General features: G+C 44.3%; 1 protein-coding gene across 1 annotated transcript in view; it reads right to left on the bottom strand.

Annotated features, from left to right (window-relative positions):
• LOC131591736 (voltage-dependent T-type calcium channel subunit alpha-1I-like) overlaps window positions 1-22,603 on the bottom strand; it is a 147,886-nt gene that overhangs the window by 43,959 nt on the left and 81,324 nt on the right. Inside the window, exons 4-7 of the mRNA XM_058862742.1 lie at window positions 20,602-20,699; window positions 6,015-6,174; window positions 3,545-3,860; window positions 2,823-2,915 (exon numbers count right to left, since the gene is read on the bottom strand). Coding sequence (XP_058718725.1) covers window positions 2,823-2,915; window positions 3,545-3,860; window positions 6,015-6,174; window positions 20,602-20,699 — 667 coding nt within the window. The remainder of the gene's footprint in view (window positions 1-2,822; window positions 2,916-3,544; window positions 3,861-6,014; window positions 6,175-20,601; window positions 20,700-22,603) is intronic.

Here is a 22,603-nt window from a genome sequence, read left to right as displayed (position 1 = left end):
GATGCCAGTCTAAGATCCCAGAAGAGCTTGCTCTAGTCCAGGAGCCACAGCAGTGGCCGAGTAGCTGCAGAGGTTCTCCAAAGAGACAGCTGGACCTCAAGCAGGAAAACCCAAGTGTAACACTGACATTAAGAACAGGGAGCAGTCCTTCCTTCATACCACATCTGTGATCTCTGGTCAAGGGGGAAGCATTTTAAAATCTGCTGAACACATAAAATGCTTTTCCCAGATTCTACAAGGCCACTCAGAGTGCCACGGTCAGTCAGCACCCTTCCCCTCAGAGAAGCACATCTGTGCAGGATTTCTAACTGTGCTGGGAGTATATCCAGGTGGTGGAGCCTTCTTCCTGACATATGAGCAGTAGCAGGTAATGTCCTTACGTAGGTGTTTGCAAATACCAGTGTAGGAAAGAAGTCATGGATGAAAGCACAGCTCTAGAGAAGCTGCAGAGATCCATCCCCAGAAGAGTAGGTCTGAGCCAAGGTTAGAATGTGTCTGGAAAACCAAAGAGTCAGGGCTTAAGTATGACTGTCAGAACAATCCCGCTTAGAAAGCCAGACCTTCCAACCATGGAGAAGGAGGGGAGGATAAAGCTGGAAGAACCATACTTCATGAGACTTACAGAGGGGTCCTTTCTATATGAAGATTCAGACAGAAAATGCAGCCAAATGATAGCAAGTTTTTTCTGTGGTGTCGCTATGTGCTGCAAAAGATGCATCACACTCCAAGAAGGTAGCAGAAAGGCTAAATACTTCCTTGGCCAAACTCCACCAAAGGTAAAGAAAATATTCCATCTAGCATATGACTCCTTTGTTCTCAGCAGTCCCCAAAGTAACCTGAAATTCATGTTCTCCTGTTTGACAGAAATAAACCTATATGGCTTCTGCAAATGAGGAGGGAGTGTCTAGAAATGTCAATGACACTCTGCAGTAACATCTCAGGTGGAGTGTTTAATTGAGGGTTTTCAGTGCCTGCAAATTCAGAGACAAAGTTTGAATCACTGTGAATCCACATGACGTGAGCCAGCAGTAGAAGGATACTTAGAAACCAAAAATATGCTGACAGAATTTATGTAGTTTGAAATGTGGGGGGAAGGGCAGTTTCTGGAACTGGCCTGCAAAAGACCAGGTGTATGTACCCCAGTGATTAAACACTGACCCTTCCTAGCTCTGGGAGAGACTAGGGCTGTAGGACAAGGAGTAAAGTCTTTGTCTAACTGCATATTCTACAAATTGGGGTATCTTAACCATGCTGCTCAGAGTCAAAATGCAGATGGATACTGAATATCTATTGCACTGTGGGGTATATGAACAAAATTAATGGGAAATTATTTTCTGAACACACAAAAAGCAGTGGATGTTCAGCTCGCCCCTGAGAACAGAGTCTGTGGAAACTCCCCCCCGTCACCCCATCCTGTGCAATCACATCTCTGCGCTGTCTCTTTGGGACTCTCCAGCATCAAAGTAAAAGCAACATTCCTTAAGGTATATTTCACTTCTGCTGCCCAGGTTTATGCTTCAGCCCACAGGGAGTACTTAATATTTCTGTTTTTCTCTCCTTGTCTTTCCCTTGTAAGAATGGAAGGCCATAAGGCAGGGTGAAATCAAGGATATAGTAAGATTTTATTAGGGTGCCTGACCTGAATGGGCCAATAGGTTTGTGGGTTTTTTGGGCCACCCTCCATATGTACAGGCTGCAGAATTTCTCACAGAAATGGATTCAAGTCTTATCTCAAGTCATTGCATGCCAACTTGAATTTAAACTACATCCTGTCATAGGTCAGTGTGTTACTGTTACTGGGTGACTGCTTCTAGAGATCCTATTTCTTGAAGGGCATGGCCCCATAGCACAGGTGTTGGATGAAGATCAGAGTCCTGGCCAAGGTCCATTCATAAGCCCATCCAAATGCATGTAGGCCTTGGAAATACACCTGAAACTAAATTGCATCTACCACGTACAGATTTTATACTTCCCATAACTCATCCTATGTCTTTCCATTTCACTCTTGACTTTGGATCCCCAGGTGAGCAATGTGGAAGAGCCTTCATAAAAACAAAATCCTTCCCAGTTAGAAGAAATGCCAAGAACATGCACTTATGCAAGGGAAGCCTGAGGAATTGGGAGGCAATGGCACCATGTTTCTCAGCTTTCATCCCAGGGGCTGATAATGAATATCCTTGCAGAAAACCAACCTTCAAACTTCATTTGTATAAATCCACAGGGCTTATAAACTGCTTATTAAGCTCTCGTTGCTGACACGCTTCTCTCTTTCCATCTTACCATCCACAAGGGATCTCACACAGCCAGTTTATTTTGGACTGCTGACACTTTAAGAGCAGTTGCTCCTTTTCATTCATGGTGAGGAAGTAATTCAGCGTGACAGACCCTGAATCTAACAAAATGTGAATCTGAGACTCTGAACCTGACAAACCCAGGTGCTGCCAAAAGCTCCTCACTCAATGTGGCTCAAAAATTACGCAAAAAAAAATATATAGAGACCAAGTAGAAGGGCAGAGAAAGAACAGGCTTTTAAGCCAACTGGTTTGGGGAATTTACTTTGCAAGAAAATCCGCCAGTGAGAACATTTTTCTACACTAGGCACATATAACTTTAAAAATCAATCTTAAGTAGATTTTTGAGTGAAAGCTAATAACTTGGCTGACAACTATATACGTGATCCTGCTTCAGACTCTTGGTGAAAATCAACTAGCTGGATTTCTGAGATTCCTAGAGGCTTTCTTCCCCAGTATCTATGTTGATCTGCGGCCTGTCTTTTGTTGGCTTAGCTTGCATTGCTGACATTCATCAAACCTTATACTTACGATTATCAACAAGATAAAGTAGATAAAATTGTAGAAGGAATGGGCATCCATCACATAGTACATGATCTCCACCCACCCTTCCAGTGTGATCACCTGCAAAGACAAAGAGAAACAGGAGGAGTATTCCAGAGTTCACTCCTCAGTGTATAACAAGCAGATACTGGCAGGATGGTTGCAACCCAAGAAAGGTGAGAAACAACAATTCATTTCAACGAAGCCAAATTTCCATTTCGGGAAATCAGCATGGTACTGCTTGGTGACACTGGCATACTGTCAAAGCCTGTGAGATCATTCCAGTCCACAGCAGGAATATTTCATTAATATAGTTCATTTCCCTGGATCACAGCAGGGGAAAACCCACAGCAGGTTGCTGTGCCCCTTGGACTGGACACCGCGTACAGCGGGAGGAAAAGAAAAAAGGCATGGATTTTAGCTCCCATCTGCAACGTGTGCTGGGAATTAAAAAAAAAAGAAAAGAAAAAGGATTCCTTTACTATAGTTATCTGAACTGGAGGGGAAACTGTTACCAGTCAGCCTGAAGAGCGGAGCTTATTTCAGCAAGTGCGTTCATGTGTGCGCTGCCTCCCTTACCCAGGGAGTCACAAGGCCCTTTACTTTGCATCTGTCATGACCTGGAAAAACTACCACTGGAGCCCAGAAAGACTAAGTTTGAAAAACAGAAAATAAGGTTGAGCCTTGTAAGGAGGCTAACTCAGAGTTACCTGAAATATCACAATCCAGGCATAGCCAATGTTGTCAAAGTTGATGGCACCCTTGTGTGGGTTGGCATTGCCGGTGCGGCACACGTTGTAGTACTGGTTCCAGTTCACACACATGCCACTGATATTGAACTCTTGCCGGACTGAATTGTAATAATAATAATCATCCTTGTCCAAACAACACTCATGGCCTCGCTCCTTCAGTGGGGGTATTTCGTGACAGCCCATAATTCCATTGTCTCCTGACAGCGAGCAGATAAAGGGCATCTCATCATCTTCCTCTGGCTGGTAATAAGGGGGCAGGACAATGTCACCTTGTCTGCAAAAGAACCCACAGTCAAATTTCCCATGACAAAGAGTTTCCGATCTATCAATGATACTGGTGGAGCTGGGAGCCCCCATTCTGACACAGGGACTGCACTGGGTAGGGGATTTCCAGCTTTATTGCCTCAGGAGAAGGGGAGGAATGACAGGGCTCCTGAAAAACAGCAAATTTCTAGGGTGAGCCCCCAGCTTTCCGCGCTTTTCCTGCCATCAGATCACCCCAAGCCAAATTACACAGTCTGCGTTCATGGAGATTAAAAAAGAGATGGAATGCAGAGATTTGCAGTCTGAACACTCTCCCCATTAACATCAAAGCTAAATCAGATGCAATGACATTAAGGAAGTTCATCAGGCTTTACTGTAATATGTTCATATATGTAACTGCTGATGGACATGTTTTATAACATTTGGTAGTGAACCTTCTGTACTTCTAAAAAAAAATCCAGTTCATGCATAATTAACATTGCAGAGATAAGCCTTAAAATTCGGAAATGGAAAGATAAAATTGACTTAACCTTAACTTTGACTCCTCCTTGACAGCTGGCATTATGGGTGCAATGTTTTATGACAAGTTCATGTCTTTTCTCCAAATAATGCAAGCACCTTCCAAATGCATGAATAATTAAAATCATCTATGCTTGCCTAGCTGGAGATGAGCTAATATCAGAAAAGTGTAAGGTGGAGATTAAAAAAAAAAAAAAAGATTAAACTTTAACTGGTGTATTCCTTGCAGTGCTACAATGCACAACTTTCATGCTGTGCAAATACAGACTTTTTCACTAAGTGTCATTGGAAGAGGACAGGTGTTGATGAAAAAGAAAAAGTTTCTGATTGTTAACTAAACAGGACTAAACTACAAAGGTGTGTTGTAACTCATCCTCATTATTGGTGCATGGGCACCTTCAGAACTGATTTCCCTAGTAACGGTGAACCAAATATTTTCTAATATCTATCACTGTGAAGGCTGTGGCCCTAATTCACTTCCCAGTTACATCAACTCCGCATGGATGTAATTACACTCATTAAAGAAGTGCTACTCCTGATTTACATAAAGGACAATCATCCTAAACATTACTTTTTCCCCAAGGAATAAATAAATACAGGAAATGCCTGCTTTAAGCAGCTCCTACTCTGCAACTCCACTTCTGTTCTGCACATTGTATTTTCACCCTTTTTTTTTTCAATTTGAGATGCTCTAAAGCTTCAGAACTGTTTAATCAGTTTAAACTGATCTACAGCTCTAGGTTTTCTTTAAGCAGTCTACACTGATAGCACACCTGGGATTAGCATACGGTTTTAAGAAAACACTTTAAAGCCCGAGATCTACTAAAGCCAGAAAGTCAACAGCCCTGAAACTGGGTAATCGGAGAATTCATGGCAAGCAGAAGCTTTTCCACCCCACTGCCTGTGGGAGGAGTAAAGCTGTGCTCTTGCAGACTCACCCCGGAACCCCCAAATAAACCTGTAATTGATGCCTCAGTGGCTTCAGGCTCTCTTTGCCAGAACTGTTCCCCTGTTTCCTCACAGATTTTTTGTCCCATTCAAATATTCATTCTTTGATTTCAGTTGCTCTCACTTCTACTAACCCAGCTGTGGGACATCTCTCCCACCAGCCCTCTGTCCCTTCCCCATGGCACTGGCCACATCCAATTCTGCTCCTGAAGTTTCCTAGTAATTTCTCAGTGTCCTTCCAAAGATAATGCACTAGTGTAGAAACAGTGACCCCCAGCTCCATTTTGGAGGTGCCAAAGGTGTTCCTGGATGCATTAGGCAGCAGTAATAGGCTTTCTGTAGGACTCCTCTGAGAGCCGTTTTCTGAAGAGGGAGCAGGTTCAGAAAAACAGCATGTTTCAGAGTTTCAGTTCTTTCTGGGTGTAGGAGCACTGGGCATGGCTGGGAGGGGCAGCCATGCTAACCTGTGCCTTGATCAAATCCAAATGAGCCAGACACCTGCTGTGGAGACAGAAGAAAACAACTGCCTTTGCCCACCCTCCCTTTCCACTGCAACATGTGCCCAATACCCTCACACTATCACCCTACACTTGGAGTTAGTGATACACAGAGAGCCTGGCAGAAGACAAGAGCAGGCAGAGGGAAAGAGAAACGTCCATGGAAGAAAGGAAGGAGATGTTGTCTCCCAGTCACTCACACTGTGAAGTTCTCCTCCATGAAGCAGCGGTTGCGGAGCAGCCCAGCCCACAGCTGCACCCCAATGATGCCAAAGATGAAGAAGACAAAGAAGCAGAGAAGAAGGACGTTCCCCAGCATGGGCAAGGTGTCCAGGAGCAGGTTCACAAGGATGCGCATGCCTGCAGAAGGAGGAGAGAACCAGAAGGAGCAGGTGTGGGATAAAGGGATAGAGAAAGGGAGAGAGGAAGGGAATGAGAAGAAAAGGAATGAAGTTTACAAGATAAGCATAAAAAAAGAAAAAATCCCCATGAAAATAAAAGCAGAGTGTCAGAAATTAACTACTGTCCAAACCAGGCCAGACTTATGGTTATTGCCCTTTTCTGTCCTAACCTCTACTGACAGGCAGCCAGCAGAGCTGCTGTGATGCTGTGATCTCTTAACCTTAGGCCTCCATCTGCAGCAGAGAAGAAAAGAGAATGAGACTTTTGGTGCCATCAGCTATGTGACTGACATCCCTCCCTCCCCTTTCCCTGCAGAAGGACAACAGAGCGACAACTGTCCCAAAGGGGCATGTCTGCTCTACAGCCCCATTATCCAGTGCCTTGGACTGAAAGTCATCCTGGTAGAGCAACTGCATCCTGCAGCCTGTGAGACCTGCATGGATAGTCCAAGGCCAGCCTGCCAGTGGGATGAATCTTTCCAGAACATATAAATTGGGTAGATAATTGGGTTTTCTTCAGTGACAGTATCATCAAGAGACAGTCATGAAAACCACAATTTCCTCCCCTGGCTAGTCCTCATGCCCCAATGGGGCTGGAGCACACAAGTAGCAGGCACAGCCCAAAGTGCTTCCAGCACAGAATCTCTGCCCAGTGCAAATGTTTAAAAAAAAGATATTTTTTACTCTCTAATTACCTAATAAATTATTCCTGTGGTTTTATTTTCCCCTTGGCTCTTTAGCTCACAGCCACTAGTAGGGGTAAACATAGTCTCGTTTCTCCATGGAGCTAATGGCTTTTCCTCTGCTCTCCAGGGACAGTGAAAGTCTAGAAACTCTTCTGAGCATCACAGTACTGCCTTTATCCCTATGCACACCTCGCAAAGTTGTCCCTCCTTGTCTCCAAGGAGGTCCCTCCCCCAGGTATCCAGAGAGTTCCTTCACTGAAGATGTTCCATGTAGGCCAAGAAATAATTAGCTAATTAGGTATTTATAACCAATTCATTACTTCAGATGGCAGTGGAAGAGGAAAGAGAAGGGGAATATAAGATTAGGATTCTCTGACAGCCCTTTGAGGCACAGGATAATCCCCCTTGTGTATCCAGCACCAAGTAATTACTACACACTACTCTATATAATGCTCCACGTCTATTCCCCAGACTGCTCACCCCACAGAGAGGGGAGGGAAGAGGCACCTGTGGTGGGGCAGGCAGGCATGGAATTCACAAACACTGAAGGAAGAGGGAGAAGTGTGCCTGCTGTGGCACAGAAGACTGGCTTAGATTAGTGGAGAATGCTTTGGAGACAGAGCAGGGTGGAAGAGACAGGAGTGATACTTATGTGATGTGCAGGAAGGAGAAGATGCTTACTGGTGCCTACACAGGATCATGAAGGATAAGGGATGATGGCACTAGCTCTAAGACCAGGCTGTGGAGCAGTAGTTAAGCCCTGCTGCCTGACTGTCCAGCTGTGTCACCAGTCACCACGTAAGGCAGCTTCTAGACGAGTACATCAGCAACACAGCAGTGCAGGGACACAGCTCCAGCCACTTGCTGGGGATCACAGCCATGCCCTGAGTCACTGACAGCTCTCTGACCTCTCAGCACACAAGCCCAACAGCACAGCCACGGTGACCTGCTGGGCCCTGGAGAAATGCTCTGAACAGCACTGGGACTTCAAGACTGTGCACCCTCACTGTAGTGCTGCATGTTCCCAGCATTAATGTTGTGTCACAGAATGAGCTCAGTAGCTCCCATAAACTGTCCTGGTTAGTACACTGGGGAGAGCCAAGTGACACAGGAAGCTGTGCCAGTAATGCTGCAAGAGGGGGTGATGTTTTTCAGATCAATTGATGCTAGCTCCATTTCAGAGCTGAGTAATGGGAGAGATGAGGCTGCCCTTACGTTGAAATGCAGAACAGACAAAACAGACATTCCCACAAGAATTTTATAGACAGCATGCTTGTTGGGTCAGAATTTGCAAAAATTGATTTTGTCTGTGTTCCAAGAGAAAGCAAGTGATGAGCAAAACTTGTCTGCCTTTTTGTTGGAAACACCCTGCCTGCCCATACGTTCTCCATCCTGACTCTCAGAGGAATTTCTGATGGTACAAGAATATGCTCTCCACAGCTCCAAGATCGTAGCTATTGCCCTCATGTTAGGCCCTCTGGGGTACGTGGTGCCATGACACAAGAACTGGCAAGTTTCCCCCGCCACCTAGCATCTTACCCACATCACAAAGAATTTCAGCAATAACAGGTTCTAAGTCCAAATGAAACATTTTTTTTCTTTTAAATTTCACAGTTAGACAGATTCATCTTTCTCTTCCCATTGATGCTGACTGTGGATATGAGATTGGCTCCTCAAACACAGTAACACTGAATCTACACCCATCCAAATGTTCAAACATCAGTTCCAATTGCAGGAGAAAGAGGGAGAAAGGCTGAAGAGCCTAAGAACAGCAGGTGATGATTTACTGTAAAAGCTGGTAGCCAAAATAATGAGGTCTCTAAAGCACCTGCCCAGGTGTGGAAATGGGACATGCAGCTTTAGGAATATTCTGTTTTGGGGAACTGGAACACCTCCATTTTGCAAGGGGCCTTGACTGGACAAGTTGCCATCCAGAGCAACACCTGTGCATCTTGAATGTCAAATTCTGAGAGGTGCTGGAAAGCCAGTTCTTCAACAAAATCCTGCTGCTCCCTCCTTCCCATCTTCTGCTGCCTCTGCCTGCTGCTCAGACACTTTTCTCTTGCTCTGCCCACAACTCCTCTCTGCCTCTGTGCTACTCCTCAGCTTATGTGCACACTTTTCCTCGCCTCCCTCCCCACTGCTGCCTTTCCCCACGTCCCCATTTGTCCTTTACCACTGGCAGAGCAGAAGCCATGCTGGCTCACAGTAAGGAGGGGATATGAAAGGGACAGTGACCTTTTCTGAAACATCCTTTGTAAAAAAGGAAATGCTGCTCAAGAAGAGAAGGGAAGAGAGGCCGGGCAGTCTGGAGGAAAAGCAAGAGGAGAGAGAGCATTGATGAAACAACATTCAGCAACCAAACAGCCTTCCAGGGCATCAAATATGAAAAGGTTTTGCTCTTCAAGGAAAATAAAAGCTGGAAACATTAAATATTCATGAGTGCCAGGTGTGGGCTCAGAAAGGCCTTTTCTCCTCTCCCTCTGACCAGGAGACCAGGGAAAGGGAGGAAATGAAATGGCCTTGTCTGTGGGCATCCAAGGAAGACAACAATGCTCACATAATGGTTCCCTGCTGCTCACCCATGCCCTTGAGCTAGGGGCAGAGAAGGGTGCTCGATGGTACCTGGAAGGCAGGGCTGCTTCTGGTAAGACATCCCGCAGGAGCAAAGCCTCAGGGGTGTTCACCACCCGAACACAGCAGGGGATGGGGGAGAAGTATGTCACAGGGATGAGAAACGGTGGGAAGGTGAGAGAAGTGCCCGGAAGTGCCCGTCAGAAGGAATCACAGGGCTGCGCAAAGTCTCAATTGGTTCTGAAGTCAAGTTCAAGTCTTTCGTGGTTCGGAAGAAGTAAATCTGTCTCATCCTGGTGGCACCCAGAGGCCCTTCCTGACAAATTCAGCAGCCGCTACAATGACCCTAGCTCCCTCCAGACACTTGCCATCAACCCTGATTAGCCTGGCTATCGCAGCTAAGCGGACTCGTCTGCCGTGGCGGCCCCGGGGAGAGCGCAGGGCGGCGGGGCAGGGCTGGGCGCGCCCCGGGCAGCCGAGCCAGATGTGCGGGACAGCTGTGCCCGCCACCGCCACCGCCGCCCCTGCCCAGCAGCGCTGTCACAGCAGCGCCAGGACAGCTGAGCTGGTTCACTCCCTGGTGCTAATCACCCCGTGATTAGCGGGCTGGATTAGGAGGGGGTGAGCAACCCTGCTCTTTCTGGTTTCTTGTATCTCACTGACCTCTGGGGCTCTCAGTCCGGTGCAGCTATACCTTGAGCCAATGCATGTGAAGTCAAGAGGTACCGGATTGAGGCAATCATTCCCTCTCTTGGGGTAGAGCAGATGGAGGAGACCATAATTCTCAGCACCCATCTCACCTGCATCTAAGACTAAGCTACCGATTGCCATTTTAACTGGAACAAAACCAAATCTCCTTCCCATCAGCACTTGTGACTGTAGCTGGCAGGACATTTTGCAGAATGCAGAAACTGACGTGTCATTATGTCCCTCAGCCAGGCTGCTTGTCCAAGCGTGCCTTCTTTCCTTCCTCCCCTGCCCCAGGACACATGGCAGTCCATCCAGTTAGCATGTGGTTGGCAGGATTTTCCTGTGCATGCTCCTTTATGGAAATTTTCAGAACTGAGGAACCATTCCAGCAGATAGATTGTGCAGAAAGTACACAGAGAGAGACATGCACTTTTTAATTTATTATTATTTTGCAGCCAACCCCCGTAGTTAAAATAATCTCAGTTAGTGTGCGCAGTGCAAGCTGGTGCTCCAACTTACGGCCATCCTCACTGATCTCCTGCTGAGCCGAGGCTTAGCTGTCATTTCACACATTGCATTCATAATCATCAGCTCAAACTTGGGCCAAACTACTACCAAGAGATACCAATCAGCTGTGGTTCCAACAGCAGACATACTGCCAAGCTGACTGATACTATAACCCACAGTTTCCCTCACCACACAGATCTTTTCTCTTTGATGCATTCCTCCTAACTGAGGCCTCTTGTGCAAACAAGATGTGCAACCTAGAGGAGCACAGCTGGAAGAGTCAGAGTGTGCAGTTCCACATGCTTTGTCCTGAAGCTGCAAAGCCAGTCTCACTTGTATTGCAAACCATCACTCCCTGCTTTGCACGAAGGCAAGAGAGAGAGCATGTCCAGATGGATGGCCACACCCAAATTAAATTAACTCTGTGGAAAGACAGGTCCAGTTGATGCTGCAAGGTACTGAGAGACCTTTAAGCCAGTTCTGCTGCTAAGGAAAAACTGCCCCAGACACATTGGCCTCATTCAGAGAAAAGCAAAGTCTTCTTCTCTTTGTCAGGTTGTTGGTGTATTTGTAGGATACATTTAGAGCTGGGAGTTTAGCACTTGTAGATGGTCAGCATGATCCATATCTCAGGAGCTCTGGTCTGTTCCTCACCAAATCCCCACTCATGCCTTACTGACAAGCAAAGCCTTTTAGCATCCCTGACTGGCTCAGAAACCTCATCCTACTCAGTCTGTTGATGACATAACCTCAAATTATCTTTGTCACTCCCCAGTGTAACCACAGAAGATATGAAAATGTGACATTTTCAGCACTTACAAAGCTTCGGCCAGTCTGTAGAGCTGTTGTTCATTTTCTCAGTAACATGGGCATACCAAGCCTCATCTTCATACAATTACTTCCCTTAGAATACTCAAGTTTAAACATTAAGTGCCCATAGTCCTTACCTACAAGGTGCTTCTCAGTTTAAGCCTGAGGTAACCAAAAGACTAAAACTCCAGGAAAATACTTGCTGGCCAGAGCTTCACCCTGCTGGAACAACAGAGCTTTCCAGAGCATGTTTAGAGTACACTCATATAAGAGAAAAAAACTGTCTTTAAACTTGCTCCTAGGCTCTAGAAACTATTCCCTTGGGATCCAGGGACTAACACAGACCTCACCTCTTTTCAGTGAGAGAGCGACATGGACCAGGTCAGGTCATGTGCATGAAAAACGAAAGTAGGAAGGGAGGAAAAATGCACTACTTAAAACACTTCCCAACAGACATTCAGCTAAAACAACCACTGAAAAGGGAGTGCAAATGAAACCTGAGATAAGCTGTTTTCCTTGGAGGGGAAGAGGAGCAAATAAACACACAGACACTGCAGAGCCACAGTGTTCAGCAGGCTGCCAAAGGGGGCTCAGGTGGTGCTGCCAGGTGATGTGAAGAAGCAAGCTCAGAAGTGAAGCTTCCTAATTTCAAACCCCGTGGTTGCAGCGGCCTCAAAAAAGAGAGTAAAATCCAGAGCATTTACCTTGACACCTAAATGCTGACATTTCTGGAAAAAGAGTAGCCACAGTCCAAGCTTTTCTGCCATCCAAAGAGAAGGAGAGACCCAAGCTCTGCAGCAGGCTGCACCTTATCATGGATGCTGTAAGCCCAGCTAAGGTTCACAGGTAACAACAGAAAATTCCTCCTCCACAAGCAGTCACATTCAGGACGTGCCACCATAGCACGGTTGGTAGCCACATAATCTGTGACATGAGCAGAAATGGATGCAGGCAAAGGTCCCAGTCAGTAGCCCCCCTCTTCACTGTCTTGCCGTTATGCCCTTGCAAGCTTTGGACGGTTAAGCAACCTTGTCTTGGAGAGTGATGACAGGTGTCAGATTATTTCTTAGAGAGGTGTCTCTCTGGGGGATTTCTGTCATTCTGTTCTTTTTTGTAATACTGAACATCTAATAAGCAACACCTACTACCACCTGCTACAGTAGTTCATTCACTGATCATCTCATTTTTTCCCCATTTATCACTGCAGCGATGACTGCATTCACTTTCAGTGAAGAGTCTATTAAAAACTTACAGTGCCAGATTTTCTTTTGGAATTGCAGGAGCCACCCAACACCAGGGACAAAAGTCAACTCCAGTGCTGTGGCTGCGAGCCACTTGTCTCCATTCTATACATATCCTTAACTTCTTTACACATCTCTAGTGTTAAGTGGGACAAAATAATGCAAAATATTATGTAAAACAGCAGTAATGCAACTTCTGGGTAAGATTTAACAGGGCTAATTTCCTCTTGCTGTCACTAGCATGAATCATGTTTCTTTCTACTGCAGGCAATGACATGACATTATGTGAAATGAGTGTGAACAAGAGAATCGGTCCCAAAATACACAAAGAGAGAGAAATTTAAGGTTATGATTGTAAATTGCCTTGCCCACACACACAAAGTTTAATTTGCATTAGTGTAATATGACAGTATCATTCACCCCATAATACACTGTCATTATTGCTCACATTTCCACGGTATCCATTGCTTGATAGGTCCCATGGGACAGATTTTGCAAAACAGCTCAGCTCCCATTTAGGCAGAAAAATACATGGCAGGGCTTTCATGAGCACTGTGTACACTGGAGGCTGAGCTTGTTTGAACAGGCAGCAGAATTGTCACAATGGGAGCTGTGAGGTGCTAAGCATTTTTTAAAATTCTGGCTCTGCAGGTTCCCCTACAGGAGAAGGGAGAAATAAAGATTCCATCAGAGGCCTTTCTATGACTGGTTTCTGTAATGTTTTGGTTTTTTCCAGGCTTGCTTTATTTTCAGTAATACAAATTCTGAAGTGATGTTACAGACTCTTGTGATTTTTATCGTCAGTCTTGGGATGCATGGCAGAAAGCTTCAGGTGTGAAATCTTGCTATGACTTGAAAATCTCAGATTGCAGCCAAAAAAAAAAATAAATAAAGGAAAGAATTTTTTTATTCCCCACTACTATAGGTGAAAAAAAAAGACTCACAAGCCTAAAGGTCTGAAAGCCATGGGAAAAATAAATAAATATGATCTATGATTATTTTTCCTTTTCCTTTTTCAAATCTCATGGCTTTAAAGCCATCTGAAAAACCCACAAACACACAATTTTTGACTCTTGAATACTTGCTAATAATTGTGAAATTAAGTGGACTGGTTCAAAGAAGGAAATATTACTTTCTCCCATGATTTGTGACCACATAAAATAGAAACTAAGCAATGTATCATACAAAACAAAGCATTTCCAGGTCTCTAGTTCCTGCATTTCAGTATTTCCCAGCTCCTTGCCATGACGCTAAACTTACAAAGGAATATAATTCTCATTATATTTGGGGTTTTTTCTCCAAAATTCACTTTGATTACCCAGTTAAGCACCTGGCAATACACTGCACACTTGAAATCCCCATGAGAAACAGCACTGAGATCAGACAACAAGTAAATAAAATTGGAGCCTGTCTTCAGTGACTGAAGACTTAAGTACAGGAAAAAAAAAGTTTACTGTGAGTTGTGAGGCACTGGAACATCCAGACAAATTGTGGATGCCTCATCCTTGGAAGTGTGCAAGGCCAGGCTGAATGGGGATCTGCTCTAGTGGAAGGTGTCCTTGCCCACAGATGGGGAGTTGGAACGAGATATCTTTAAGGTCCCTTCCAAATCAAACCATTCCAGGCTTCTATGAAGGCTTCCTCCAGCACAGCAAAATGTGGGTCTGGTTACAGACCAGTTGGTTTGTTAAAGAGCCTCAGAGAAGTGTTGATTTGCAAATGCATCCAGCATATTTGTGAGTCAATAGTTCTTCTTTATACTATCCTTGACTTTGTATCAGTTTTGATTTCCTCCCCACCACTTCTGTGCATTATCCTACACATGGAGGTGCATCAGGCCTTCATGTGCTGTGCCTGGCAAACCCTACCACTTGTCTCCTGTGCATTTCTCTTTCCAGACCCGCTTCTTTATTCTCATGTCTATTGATCTTCATTCTGCTCTTCTTCACTTCACACTGTTTCCCTTTATCCTGAGCATGTCCATCTAATTTAGGGCTTGACTGACTGGATAAAAAGCTGCTCATGAAGGATAGTGCAGCTCTGAGTACAATTCCATCTCTGATCTGTCACCCTCCTTGGAGGAAAAGCATCCTTTAATGGCATGCTCCAGGCACAAATCTCATTGCTCGATTCAGTGCTTTGCTCCATTTGGTTGGGAAGGGAGGACATAGACTGAACTTGACCCAATTGGTGAAGCCCATTTCCTGTCAGCTTTTCTCCATCCCTTCCCTGCCCACCTGTCTGGGACAGAGCCTGCAGAAAGCTGGCATCTTCACCTTTAAACACATTTCAGTCATACAGCCTGATCAGGGAATGAACAGGGCTTTGTGAAACGTTTTTGTATGGGCGCTGCAAGAGAACATCACTCCTGTGCCCTTACTAACCTGCTCAGGCTGTATGTGGATAAATATGTGTGTATGTACATTTGCATGTGTTTGAGAGTGTGGTTTGTTTGTCACTGAGGTGTGATAATAAGTATTTACAGAGCACCTCATACAAAGAACTGTGAGTTGGGTAAGTTTAAATATTTGGAAAAAATCAACAGTGTCTGAGTTTCAGCTATTGCTTCACAAATAAAACTGAGAAGGGGAAAAAATACACTTCCAAAAGAGACATTTGGAAGAGTACATTTCTGAAAGGGAATCAGTGTTGGAAGAGAAGCGGCAAGTCCTCTTGCAAAAACACTGAAGCATCTGAAGCAAAGGCTCTATGGGGGGCACTTAGAAGAGGAATTTCATAATCCGTTTGCATTTCCAACTGCTAGGGCAGGATTGTGCCTGTCAAATGTGCTTGGTTTTTGTCTGATCTAGCTGTAAATGAGAGTGTTTTACAGCCTAATATATCTCAGTCAGAAGCTCATTTCACACACGCTCATCAGTGAAATTAGTTCTTCAAAAACACATTTAGAGAAGTAAATGTCATCACTTTTCCCCCATGCCAAGTGCGGGGTTTGTAGCCAGCTTACTCTGTTTTAGGCACTGTTACAGCGCCAAGCACAGGTACCTTGGTGTGGACTACAGATTTTAAGCAGGCATATACAGGTTACACATCTGCTTTTCCCATTTCAGCACTCAGATGGTTCTGATTATTTTTATATTGGTGGTTTGGTATATAGTGAGATGAGTGCAGAGCTAAGAGTTAGGAGATGTCAGTTGTATTTCTGAGTCTGCTGGTGACACTCACTGAGTCCCACTAACCTGGTGTGAAGCATAAGAAAGACTAAAAATAACAAGCCATGGTTTATATCTTTGGGATCTGTAGAAGAAAAGGAGAAAACTTCAGTCTATTTGGACCCATGGAGCTATTATAATTATAATAATTAATAAAGAAAAATTGAACTAGTTCAAGATTTTCATACACAGCACTTGTGGTAGGAAAAAAAATGCTATTTGATTGAAATAAAAACAATGCAATAGTTATTAAAACATTTAGCCATTTAGCAAAAAGAAAAAGAGGACAAGAAGAAAGGAAAGCATTCTTATACTGGAATGGCATGATTAAGGATTTCTGATTTTTACACTTTTTTGTCAGGAGGCAGTATACGTAAAAACATTAAATGAAACAATCCACCTAAAATTAGGCAACATAAAGCTGTATTAAAATGGATGGGAAAAGATTATTTTTGTTCTGACTGAACAAAAACACATTTAGAAAAAGCAAAACTTGCCACAAATCTGCAATTTTATTTCCTGCACACCAAATAATAAGTATATAATGCTATTTTTCTAATACCTATAACTCCACATAAATATTACTGTACTTACAGACAGAGTATTAGCACATATACACACTTTCTACTCTGTAAAGTTGCTTTGCAACAGATTCCTTCACTTCTATGCAGTGTACTCAGCTGAAGAAATCTGCTTCCAAATGATGAATCAGCTACTAAATTGTAAGTGGAAACTGGAAGACATCAAACATAATGCAAAGGCGCTCCTTTGCATAAGGCCAATGTGACAAGAAAGAGTAAAATGAAGAAACATTTCCTTCTTCAATGTCAACAAGGCTTAATAAAAAAAGAGCAAGAAATTCAAATTATCAGAAATTATCACAGATTCACTGCTCAAAAGTAGGCAAAAAATAAAACAAAACCACCCTCACTCCTACCCCCCAAACCTTGTGCCTTGCCTTGAGAAGAAGAAACAAAAAAAAAAGAGCCAGCACAAAGAGCAATATTTCACCCAGCAAGCTGACACACAATCACAAAAGGTTAACAACAAATGGATGTGGAATTTCACCTCAAGACCTGGATGCAGACATGCCCAAATCAGAAAGCAGCTACCTCTGACAGAGGCCTGGAGGGTATTTTTTTCACTCTTTACAGTTATTCAGTGACTTGCAGGGCTTGTCACACCAGCTCATTGCCATGGAACTGAATCTCATGGCAATAGGTCTAGACCAATCTCTGGATTTCCATTTCCTGCATTTTCAAACATGACCCCCCAAAAGGCAGAGTTCCTGGGGTTGTAGCCAGGAATAAGAGCAAAAAGAGGGAATATTAATGAAGGTGTGGTATATATTACAAGACCACGGTGCTTTGTGTCTTCTTTAGCATGCTCCACAGATGGCATGAGAATGGGGGAACGATCAGGCAGGGCAGAACCCCGGACTGCTTCAGACAGGAAACCTGAAATGGTCAGTAGCACATCCTGCTGAGAACTGTGAGAAATGCAATCAATTGCTGATAACTGGTAGCTAAAGATCAGCTCTAACCCCAAAGGAGGTTTTGGAATCTAGAAGTGTCTCCATCTGAGTTCTCATAGAATGGTTTGGTTTGGAAGGGACATTGAAGATCATCTACTTTCAACCTCGCTGCCACAGACAAGAACACTTTCCACCAGTCCAGCTCCCCAAAGTCCCATCCAAACTGACCTTGAACACTTCCAGGGAAGGGGCACCCCTTGGAAAATCCCATTTTACTTCCTTCACTTGCACACGGCCACTTCCTGTGACAGCAAGTTTTACAGCCTAACTACAAACTGGATAGAAACTGTCATTCTTAATGGACATTTACCACCTTTTGGTTACACTGGCTGTCCTTTTCCTCTTCTGTCAAGATTCAGAGGGACTTTACATCCTTACATGCATCCTTTATATCATAGGTAATGAGTACAGCACAGGCAAATAGAATTTTCCAGCTCCTTGTGGGATATTATTTCAAAGTCTCGGGTGTGTCACTGTGAAGAAGGGCTTTCAGGAGCATGTTAAAAATGAGCACAAGTAAGCAGAATTTAGACACATCCAATTTGGGAATTTGTGCATCTAAGCTTCAGCCTTGCCCACCTGCCAAGAATACAAAATAAGTTTATTTAACTTTTTACTCTGTCATGTTGCTACTGTTTCCTTAGAAATCCCTTCTGAGTTTCCTCTCTTCTAATTTTCTCTTATCACTTTTTTTTTTCTTCATGTAGTACAAAATTTCTCTCAAACTTCTCCAGAAATTTCTTACATAAGTACGTGGACTTATCAAACAGATTAGTAGAGTTCTTTGGGTGCTAAATAATCTGACAGACCACTTGAGCACTCTTCCACTCATGTTCTAATCAGTCAGGCTCCTAATCATTTTGTCCATTCTCCTGATGATAAACTGCTGTTATTCAGTCCACACAACCAGACTCCCCTGTGAAAATCAGTCCCTACCTGTGTGTCCACATGGAAGCCTTTGAGAAATGTCTAAGGTGAACACTGGGCCCCCCCATCACAGCCTTTAGAATTTGGCCAAATGTCTGCCTTTGGGATTAACCACCCCCCATTCCTTGCCTCTCCCCAGACATCTCACACTCACAGCCATGACCTCAATCTCCCTCTGCCTTGGGCTATCCTATTTCCCCCTTTCTTTGGTAGCACCTGCACCACCTCCAGCTTGATATCATCAGTAAATCTCACTAATAGACTTTTCTCTTGCTTCAGATTAGTAATGAACAACTTTAAAAGGACATTAAAAAAAGATTTGTGGCCAAAGGTCCCATTAATTATGTTTGTTGTAGCCCACTGGGCACCTTCTTCTAATGCAGCTCATTCCCATTTATCACAAGCCTTTGTTTACAACCTCTTCGCTAGGTTTCAGCCCTCAAGTCAATGCTTCCTCTCCCAGGGAATCCAGTTGCTTTCTTTTTTCTTTTTCCTTTTTTTTTTTTTTTGTTTTGTTTTAATTAATGGCAAGATGTCTTTCTCCCAAAATATTCTCTGTGCATAACATATAACCACAGATTTATGTAGCAAGAAAAATACATAAAGGTTTAACCACAGAGTGGAAATTAAAACAGTGGGTATATAACTCTGAACTCCATATAAAGTGCTAGCAAGTTCTCTTCACAGGGGAGTTGGACAAAACAATCCTTTTCCAGCCTGAGAACCAAGGACACTGTTCCAGCTTCAGGCCCAGTAAGTACAAACTACAGCGAATTGAGGAGAGCAATCTGGGAGGATGGGACTTGAAGCTTTAATTGAACAATTAACCCCAATATGTAAATATACCAAAACTTACAGAAGTGTGAAAACTTGTGACCCATCATCCATCTTGGGTGTAGCTTCAGCCAGGCTCTTTTACTGCTCAAGGTGTACCCTTTGAAAGCCTTTTAATAAATACCTCCTTTATTCCTTTAACACTGTCTAGCCTCTGTTCCAGGTACCTCACAAGGCATCAACTCCAGGACCAGGGCTCACTCCCAGCCCTCTCCTCTCTGGAGAAGGACCAGCGAGATGGAGACAGACTGGGGGGTTGTTTTGCTGACAGTGAATAGCCAAAAGCTTCTCTTGAACCTTATCTTTATCATCCCATGATGGACCTGTTGCATTCCTGTCTGTTCTCTCAGTGCCCCAACCAGTGCCTCTTTTGCCTGGTCCCCTCCTGCTATGCTGGGCACACAGGACCGTTCCTCAGTTTCTCTTTCACACCTTCTGTTCAGGTTTATTGCTCAAAGATAAAAGTACATCCAAGAAGATGGACAAGATCCTTTTATAGAAGGGCTTTGCATCAAGTCAGAGCCTCTGACATCCACCTCCACAGCATGTTCAAGAAATAGGTGACATCATGAAAATTACTTTGGCACAAGGGAAAATGTATGATACAGACTAGGAGGTCAACTGTGCAAACTTTCTCAGGTCTAGAAAAGAAAAAGGAACATCTGAGTTTGAGAGAAGGATTAGGAGAGCTCTGGCAAGGTCTTAGAAAGTGCAGACAGGCTGATCAGGGAGATTACAGAGAGCAGCAAAGAGACTTCCTGCCATTCTTGCAGAAGAAATGCCTGAAGTCTCTCAGGGCTGACACATCCAGGTTTGGGCACAGCCCTGGCCGCCCAAGGCCTGGCTCATACACACACAGCAGCTCACAGAGGGGCTAGCTGGCACAAAAGAGAGAATACAAAGCACAAGGTGAGGAAGGAAGAAAAATGAGTCGGCGCTACATGCCCCCACCCTGTAACAACATGAAAATTTTTCAGATGAGAAGATCTGGAAGGTCTTGTGAAAGCCTGAGCAAACTAGTTCTCCCTGCTTCCCAAAGCTGATCTTCCTCCAGACCTCACACACAGGCCTTTTTGAGCCTACAGACATCATTAAACCTGTGTTGCCTTTCAGGGAGAGAAAGGAAAAACACTTCAATTTACTGCATATTTTTCACCTTCAGTTCCTGAAGTTCCATCAACATGGCCATGCAAGAAGGATGACCAGGACAGAGATTCTGGCAGACTTGTTTTCCTGCCCATCCAACAACACCTCTTGGGCCTGTGATGGGGAAGAGCCTGCACACAGCCCTATGAAAACCTCTATTCATTTTGTACCTGACCACTGCTGGGACAACACCACCACAGGCAGCCTTATTGATCATGCCCTACCCACAGGAAGAGCTGAGAGGTGTGAGAGGGAAGCACGACTTACTGGGCACACGGTTGATAGCTTTCAGGGGTCTCAGGACACGGACTGTACGGATTGCAGACAAGTTAATGTTTTGGAGATCCAGGGAGTACTCCACCATCCTGCAGAAGGGGAAAGAGGGAGAGAGAGAGAGAGAAAAAAAAGGAGAGAAAAAGTTTAACAGAATCCAGAATTTCTGCTTGAGACACAGGTTTATCATTTCTTTGTTGAAGCCTGAGCTTCATCCTGGGACTCCTGGCCAGGGCACACATGGGGTGGCCACTGCACACAAGACCAGCAGGACTGGAGCTGTGTGCCCAGTTTTGTTGGGAGTAACCTGCAGCACAGTGGGGTGCTTCCTTTGTTCCCCTCATCTCCCACTGCAGGGTATGGTCTCAGGAGGCAGCTTCAGCTAAACCTGCTTTACTTCACACTGAAATAAACCCTCTTACTTAAATCACTAACTGCTTTGAATAGGTGGAAAGGCTTCCCCCATGGAGTGAATCACTCCTTTTTGACACCAACCAAAAGGAGAAAAGCCTAATTTTAGGACATATGCTAGACCTTCGCTTTCCTAACCTGAAAACATGTGCTGTAAATAACCTCAAAGTGCAAAGAGGTGTGACTCATGCATTGGCTTTTCTGCAAGAGCAGCAGGTGCAGGTGACAAAAAGTGACCTGGCCCAGCAATCTTCAGCCCAGTGTTCTCTTCTCACCCACTATGGCAAATGTCCTCTCTCTTTGAAAGCATGGCGGGAAACTATTATAACAGTAATTTATCCTGGCCAGCAATTTCCACCTGAGGACCTCAAAGCATTTTTCATGTTTTCATGAACAGAGGCGCATGAGGCCTCCAGGAAGACGTGGCCTGTTGTCACCAGCTGCCCTTGGGTAACTCTGATCTGCACATGGAATAAAGAGGCTGACAAAGTTGGCAGGTGAAATAGCAGCAGAGTCAGGACAGGAACTGCTTCTACTGAATCTCTTCTCAGACATGAATAATAGAACTACACAAAGTTCCCTTTTCCTTGGCCTTTTAACAAAACTCAAGAGACAGGAAAGGACTGGGGGGACAGCCTTTTGTTACTGCACCCTTTCTCAGAACAAAAGCATTATAATTTATACAGAAAGACCCACAAGTCAAGCTAAAGTTTACCCAAATCCTCCTGAGCAGGAATCACTGAGAATTAAATGAGAGAGCTAAAGTGAGACACTGAGAGGGAAATGGGGTACAGCCAGTCTTTAAAAAATAATCAGGGAGAGGCATCAAGTGAAATGCTGCAGTGGACTGATCCTTCTATTGATCACCCTTCATTCAAGAGGACCTTGAAGAGCTAATGCCTGGTTATCTGTCTACATCTTTCACAAAGGGGACTTGTCAGAGTGATAGATTTTCAAACACGACGGGGTAAACCTGTCGAAGTGTTGTGATTATCCTCTCTCATGCTCTCTTTCTTTCTCTCCCTCATTCCTTTCAGTCTGTTCTCTCATGCACTTTTAGGGTAATTGCATGAAATAATTCTTCCTCTGAAATGCAGTGGCATTCATTTACCTCCCTGGAGCTGTCAGTTCCACATACACCAAGTGCAGAAGAAGAGACAAGGGATTTCATACAAATAATCAAAATATTCCCACCTCCAAAATAAACCCTGACCCCAAACTAAGCAGAAATGTTCAACTGGCCTACAGAAAGAATTAGTGATAGACAGAGGCTTAGGATCCAGTCAGATGAAATTGGGAAGCAGGTGTGAAAGGAGGAGGAACACACAGAGATATAAATGCATGGACATGACTACGGGACATCCCAGTGTGGTGCAAAGGCACACAGTGAAAGGGCCTTGAGTAAGCACTGACAACCTTGCTCCAAATAAAGCAAGATGGTCTCATCAGCGTGTTGTTGCTCCAGAACTAGACAGACCTGCTGAAACTTTGGAATTCCAGTTACAGGCGAAGCACACTACAGACAGAGTTGCACTGCTCCCAGAACATGAGCTAGCAGTTCTTCACAAAGAGCTGACACACAGAA

The sequence above is a fragment of the Poecile atricapillus genome, chromosome W, assembly GCF_030490865.1.
Source record: "Poecile atricapillus isolate bPoeAtr1 chromosome W, bPoeAtr1.hap1, whole genome shotgun sequence".
Taxonomy (NCBI): domain Eukaryota; kingdom Metazoa; phylum Chordata; class Aves; order Passeriformes; family Paridae; genus Poecile; species Poecile atricapillus.
The sequence above is the reverse complement of the archived record's forward strand: the minus strand, read 5'-3'. Positions and strand labels throughout refer to the sequence as shown.